The sequence below is a fragment of the Natrix helvetica genome, assembly GCF_964273705.1.
Source record: "Natrix helvetica genome assembly, chromosome: 4".
Lineage (NCBI taxonomy): Eukaryota > Metazoa > Chordata > Lepidosauria > Squamata > Natricidae > Natrix > Natrix helvetica.
This window is the reverse complement of record NC_138550.1, coordinates 138,215,431-138,222,553: the sequence shown is the minus strand read 5'-3', so window position 1 is coordinate 138,222,553 and position 7,123 is coordinate 138,215,431. Positions and strand designations below refer to the sequence as shown.

At 38.6% G+C, this 7,123-nt stretch overlaps 1 protein-coding gene across 1 annotated transcript; it reads right to left on the bottom strand.

Moving 5' to 3' along the window:
• Positions 1–595: 595 nt before the first annotated feature.
• On the bottom strand, positions 596–5,647 carry MRPL53 (mitochondrial ribosomal protein L53). The gene is made up of 3 exons (XM_081951016.1): positions 5,492–5,647; positions 3,493–3,605; positions 596–908 (listed from the first exon to the last, which is right to left on the bottom strand). Exons 1-3 carry the CDS (start codon positions 5,590–5,592, stop codon positions 802–804), a joined length of 321 nt encoding a protein of 106 aa, XP_081807142.1. The 5' UTR covers positions 5,593–5,647; the 3' UTR covers positions 596–801.
• Positions 5,648–7,123: the final 1,476 nt, after the last annotated feature.

Sequence of the window (7,123 nt, the reverse complement as noted above, 5' to 3'; positions counted from 1 at the left end):
GTCATTATGGTAGTTAAAAGCTAGTTCCACATGCTGAAGGTTTCTACTGCATTCAAGAAAACTAGTTCCTCACTCAACTACCAACACGACTTGTAGCAGGAAGTCATTACTCCCTCATGCTTCTAACTTCAATTCTACATGCAAAAAGATCTTTAGCCTGAATAGGATTAAAGTGTCCAACAGAAGCCTTCAAAGCTTAATTAAAAGATTAATTAAATTCTGAACATGTATTTTTATTCCTGCAAATACACAGATAGAATAACATTGACTAGTCAAATGGGAAGAGTTTCTGTACAATAATTCACACAATACTTACTTTTGGCTTTTTTATCACTTGCTTCAAGAAGCTTGTGCAGCTTATTAAAAAAGTGAGTGGTTTTGTCTAATGTATTCTGGATGTAGCGTCTATGTATAAGCAAATGTATGCAATTTGTACCATAGAAAAACTTCACAGTCCAGATTAATAAAACCTTAATAATTTATATTTGTGAATATGAATATAATTTTATCGACTGAAAAGGATCAGAATTTTGCAGACTATTAACTTACTTGATGATTTGACATACTAAGAAAAATGATGTTAATCCAACACTGATAAGGTGTTAAGAGTTTAATCATTAATCAAAAGTCCAAAAAGCATTTTCTAAACCAGAATCCGTTTGCCTCCTCTATATATCCAGATTCTTTCAGCTATTAGGAAAGTCTGCCATTTTCTGAAAGTGGCTTCATGCAGATTTCTATGCATTTATATTATCGATGCAAACTCTTCTACTGTCGGTTTCAAGCAGTCTATGGTGGTGGCTATTCTGCCAATGCAAGTTCTTTCTTTTGACATCTAGAGTTGAATGCATTTAACATCTCTTCAGTTGTTAAATTGGCTCCTTTCATAATCAATCTCTCACCATCAGCTAGAAAAGAAATATAGCAGTTTAATTATAGTAGGAAAATAAAAAGCAACCAGTGAGTGTTAATATTCTGGGTTACAAAATCAGATAGGTCTTTTGTAATGTTATCTTCAGTATGAATAATAATGCTAAGACAATTCCATTTATTTGAACATTAAATAAAAAATTAGGCATACACATATATGAGATCCAACTTAAAATAATCAGCTTTCCATCCTTAAAGAAAGAGTGGCAATACAAACCTAAAGCTAGGATATGAAGTGTTTTTCCCTGAAATAAATCCTGCCACAATCTAGCCCACTGCTTCTCAACCATAGCAACTTTTAAGATATATGGACTTCAATTCCCAGAACTCAGAATTCCTCTACTAGCTGGAGAATGTTGGACATTGAAGTCAACACATCTTAAATATGCCAAGGTTGAGAAACACAGATTTAGCAAATACTATTAAAAGCCAAATGAGAGCAGATTCTAGGGTTTCAAGCAATGAATTTTAATATAACCTGGGAATGTCAAGGACAAAAATCTGTCATCTACACACTCAGGGTCACCATTGAACTACAAGTTCTAACCCATTTTAACACCATTTCCAAAAACAACATTGACACCATTTGCTTAATATACAACATATCATACTAATTCCCCAAACCAAGTTCAAATCCCTAATGGAAAAAGAATCCTTCAAAAAGTGTTTTCACTCCAGGGGACAAAAACCGTAATTACCATGGTTTCAATCCACATCCAGGTTCCAGCTAATAAGCCCTACTGATCTAAAGAGAACTTTAAAAAACATGATCAGACATGCTTCAAAGTATGATTTTCAACTGTACTCAGACTTTCTCATCTGTTTCTGGTAAAATTCTACATTACCTTTTTATTAGTGACATCCTAATTAAAGTAATTTCATCAGTAATCTACAATGGCTTCTAGAAGTTACAATAAGCCATCTAGTGGTAAAAAACCACAACCACATAGAAAATAGCTCTACAAGTGTAGTAGGTATGTGTGAAATTAGCATGAATTTAACATGTATTAGCATATGTATGTGTATGTAAGAAAAGCTGGAAGAGCTTTCAAACCATCTAACGGGAAATACGATAGGGTCACATTAAAGATTCAAAGAGGAATACTTAATTTTGCTTATATCTGGAAAATCACTTTGGTCTAGGGGTTATAAAGGTACTAGGTTAGAAACCAGGAGACTGTGAGTCAAAGTCCCACATTAGCCATTAAAGCCATCTGAGTGACCTTGTGTCACTCTCTCTCAGCCTAACCCATGTTATAGGTGGAGGAAAATGTGTTGGATATGTTTACTCACCACCTTGAGTTATTTGTAAAAAGAATAAAGGCAGGATACAAAGAAAGAAATAAAAATATAAGTTACAAAATATATCTTTAGAAAACATCATATACATCTATTCTTTATGCCCGGGATGGCGAACCTATGGCACGCATGCCACAGGTGGTACGTGGACCCATTTGGAAGGGCACGCGAGGCGTTGCACTATCATCTGGCCAGTGTATATTTGCGAGCTGGCAAGCTGAGTTCAGCCTTTTTAAAAGCCATTTTTTGCCTTCCCCAGGCTCCAGAGGCTTTATAGGAGCCTGGGGAGGGCGAAAACAGCCTCCTCCAAACCATTCCTCCCACCAGAGGCCCTCTGGGGGCTTCAGGGAAGCTTCCTGAGAGCTCCTGAATGCTCCGGAGGGCTAAAATCGGTTCTACAAGCAATCTGGAAGTGACTTCTGGTTTGCTCATAGGGTCGTTTTTTGCCCTCCGGAGGGGCAGGGGAGACTGTTTTTGCCCCTGGAGCCTCTGGAGCCTGAAAAAAGCATGCAAAAATTGGGGGGGAGCACCTGTCATGCACGCATGCACACTGGGAGTGTCACGCATTGCATTATGGGTGTGGCACGCCTGCGCACGACCCCCCTGTGTTCCCCCCGCTTATGGCACACGAGCCAAAAAAGGTTTGCCATCGCTGCTTTATGCTTTTATTTCTCTATTTCCTATCATGTGGCATGAAAACAAAATAGAAATGTCAAGTGTTTTAGTCTTATCAGAGACAATCTGCAAAAGCTAGTAGCACAAAAATAAAAGAATATTACAACCAAGGGAATAAAAGTTTACATTAAAAGCTATTTTGAACAATGTTTGATTTTCAAACTCAAGTATCTATTTATAAATATTTCCTGAAACAGAGGTCATTATAAAGGATGATTTATTGATGTAAAAATATTTGAAACAGATCAGTAATACTTCAAAAACTTTGAAACCTTTTTAAAAAAACAACAACTAATATTTCCAATTCTTTTAGAACTCATGATATTTTGAGCCACTGGATAATATTTCCTGCTATTGTACCAAGATGCTTTTTCAAGAAGCAACTGGACTTTCTGGATTTTCTTAGAAGACATTTCGCTTCTCATCCAAAAAGCTTCTTCAGCATTGGATGAAAAGTGAAATGTCTTCAAAGAAAAACCAGAAAGTCCAGTTGTCTCTTCAAAAAGCACCTTGGGATAACCATGACCTGAAGGACTGAGAATCTCCATAGACATTTCCTGCTATTGGTTGCATGAAATTATTTCTTACCAAATGTGATGTCTATAACTGGTTCAGAGCCATCATGTTTTATCTCTGTTTTCACATCACAGTTCAAGTTTGATTTGTATGCCCTCCTTTCAAAGAGACATTGAAGAAAATTTCTGAAAAGAAGTTGGAGAAAGATCAAGACCATAAAAATGTATTTGCATATCTTGTCAACAATTTGTTATATAAAGGTTACATAAAAAGAAGCAATATTTTTCATATAAAGGGTAAAAGGAGGCCTACTATAAAAAATCTGTGATATATATAAACACAAGATTGTCTTATTTGCTGATTTACTTTGTGCAATATCAATACCCACCTGCTATATATTAACATTGTGGCTGAGCCATAATGACACTAAAATGTTATTCTACAGCCATTGTTCAACATGTCATGTGAATTCAGGCAAGAGTCTAATTGTAGTTAAAGAGAATATTTACTACAATGTGATCATGGTTATTGTAGATATAGCCATGATCTAGACCAGCGCTTCTCAACCTGTGGGTCAGGACCCCTTTTGCGGTCCAACATCCCTTTCACGTGAGTCGCCTAAGACCATCAGAAAACAAATATTTTTGAAAAAATACGGAAAACATAAAATAATTTTATGGTTGGGGGTCACCACAACATGAGGAACTGTATTAAAGGGTCGCGGCATTAGGATGGTTGAGACCCACTGATCTAGACTGTCATCTGACCTGACTTAAACATAAGAAGGCATGTTAGCAAACTTACAATTAAATTGCCATTAGCACTCTCAGAAATTTGTTTTAAGATGTGGGGGTAGCTGTACAGATGCTTCTGCAGCAGAATCACCATACGCTTTATTTAATTTTCACCAGCTGCTCAAGGGGGTGACAGCGGATCAATATCCAGGCACTATCAGATGAAACAAATTCCAGATCTACTTTAATCATGATTTAGTTCTAAATCCTGTTCACTACTGAAGAGATAGTAATTACGTGAAGTGTTAATACCACTTTATAATGCCTTGGTAAGGCCACACTTGGAATACTGCATTCAGTTCTGGTCGCCACGATGTAAAAAAGATGTGGAGACTCTAGAAAGAGTGCAGAGAAGAGCAACAAAGATGATTAGGGGACTGGAGACTAAAACATATGAAGAACGGTTGCAGGAACTGGGTATGTTTAGCTTAAGAGAAAGAAGGACTAGGGGAGACATGATAGCATTGTTCCAATATCTCAGAGGTTGCCACAAAGAAGAGGGAGTCAAACTATTCTCCAAAGCACCTGAGGGTAGAACAAGAAGCAATGGGTGGAAACTAATCAAGGAGAGAAGCAACTTAGAACTGAGGAGAAATTTCCTGACAGTGAGAACAATTAATCAGTGGAACAGCTTGCCTCCAGAAGTTGTGAATGCCCCAACATTGGAAGTCTTTAAGAAGATGTTGGATAGCCATCTGTCTGAAACGGTATAGGGTTTCCTGCCTAGGCAGGGGGTTGGACTAGAAGACCTCCAAGGTCCCTTCCAACTCTAGTATTGTATTGTATTGTATTGTATTATTGTATTGTATTGTATTGTATTGTATAACACTTTTGCATTTTCTGGACATCTCAGATTTTCAGTACCACTAACCATGGTGTGTTCATGGAAACTAAAGTCTGCTACAAGATGCTGGCTCGTGAATTAAAACGCAACAGTTTAAATGCAACAGTTACAATCCAGCAACCCTTTCAAGTTAGGATGCCCCTCCATCACCCTTCTCTCCCACCAAGTTATTTTTCAAAAAGCAACCACAAGCCTGGGCATCCTTGCAATCGACCATTTGCATCCAGGTAATTTCTTCCTCGATCCCACTCGGGATTTAGCCCCAAACGAGCATGTAGCGCATCCCAAGGATGGGCAGCTTATTCCTTGCAACGACGTTGTTTTCTAAGCCTGCAATTCCCATTACACACAACCCTAACCCTCTAGAGTCCGATCCGGGAATTCCAGGCTGGTCTGCAAGCGTCCGGAAAGCCTCACTCGCGATCCGTCTCACCTGGTGCTTTGCACATTCAACTCGAAAGGACAAAAAGTGACCAGGACAGCCTTCACCTGCTTGAGCGACACACCAGCCTTCTTCGGGAACACGTACGACATTTTGTCCCACTGGCTACTCCTTAGTAACCGGAAAACTGCAATTCCCAGAATCCCATTCAGGGCGGTTGTGCAGGGCATTGTCTATGCGCTTAGCCTTCTGGGAAATGTAGTTTAACGTTCTGCTTTATCTTATTACCTCTCCGCAGATTCGTTTGAAGACCTTCAGTGGGACCGCAAGCGCGTCCCCCAAGTTTTTATTTCCAGGCGCTGTTTGCAAGTTGTTAATTGAAGTGACTTGTTGGCTTCGTATTTAGCAGAATCATAAGCAAACAACCGGAGTTGGATTACAACATGAGTTGGCTATTTTGTGGTTTGGTGTTGGGAACAATTGACTTAGATCCTTATCTTGTGAGCTGCCCAGAGTCACTAAGAGTCAGGGAGAAAGAGGAAGATCATTTCGCTATATCCTTTTGCTGATTCTTTAAAATTATCAGCAGAAGTATCATTGGAAAAAAAAATCATATCAACTATAATTTCTCCCTATACTGATTTAGGAGATCAGAATCTTCTCTTCTCTGGCCTCTCATTTGTTTGTTACTTGAGGGACACTTTTGTCCCCAAATCAAAAGCTGCTCCTTTCTATGGGTTTCAATAGCAATCCTTGGAAGAGAAGTCTGGAAAAGCAGCAGCTCCTTGCCAAAAGTCTCTATATGATGTGTTTTAATCAATCAAATGAACGATATGCAGTCCATATGTAAGCACAGGTGTGCAGAAATGCAACAGTATCATGGCTGGACTAAAAATGCCAAAGATTGGGAGAAAGCAAACAATGACTGATGGGTGAAAATGCCAAGAGTCCGGACATGAACTTCCGTGATCAAGAGCTGCCCAAGAACAACTAGATTCTTTTCCAAGTCATCTTTAAATTGTAATAATGTTCCATGACAAGATCAATAAAAATTAGCTGCCTAGAAACCAAATATGTTCAGGTTATAAAGCAGACAATAAAAGAACTCTGTGAGAAATGTGCAATGAATATAAGGGTGTTCCTCGCAAATATATTCTCTGTGTTATAGCTTACTATTTTATTTGCTCCTTTGATTTGTATATTTTAAAATCTTAAATGGTAATATAAAGGTAAAGGTTCCCTTCTCACATATATGCTTGTGGTTCCCAACTCTAGGGGGAAGTGCTCATCTCCGTTTCAAAGCTGAAGATCCAGCGCTGTCCGAAGATGTCTCCATGGTCATGTGGACGGCATGACTAAATGCCGAAGGCGCATGGAACGCTGTTACCTTCCCACCAAAGGTGGTTCCTATTTTTTCTACTTGCATTTTTATGTGCTTTTGAACTGCTAGGTTGGCAGAAGCTGAGACAAGTAACGGGAGCTCATCCCATTATGGGGTGCTAGGGATTCAAACCACCAAACTGCCAACCTTTCTGATCAACAAGCTCAATGTCTTAGCCACTGAGCCACCACATCCCTAAATGGTAAGATATGCATAGTCTATTGTTTGAACAAGAATAGGTTATGTATATTTAGAGTATATCATTGAGTTTTGGTCCTTGCTGAAATGTAATATATTTGGCC

Bases quoted from the DNA above. Each gene is read 5' to 3' on its own strand.
- MRPL53 (XM_081951016.1), bottom strand. From the start codon at position 5,592: ATGTCGTACGTGTTCCCGAAGAAGGCTGGTGTGTCGCTCAAGCAGGTG. The intron at 3,606-5,491 runs GTGAGACGGATC...ACTTCTTTTCAG, and splicing joins TTGAATGTGCAAAGCACCAG to AAATTTTCTTCAATGTCTCT. The intron at 909-3,492 runs GTAAGAAATAAT...TTTCTTTTCTAG, and splicing joins AGTTATAGACATCACATTTG to CTGATGGTGAGAGATTGATT.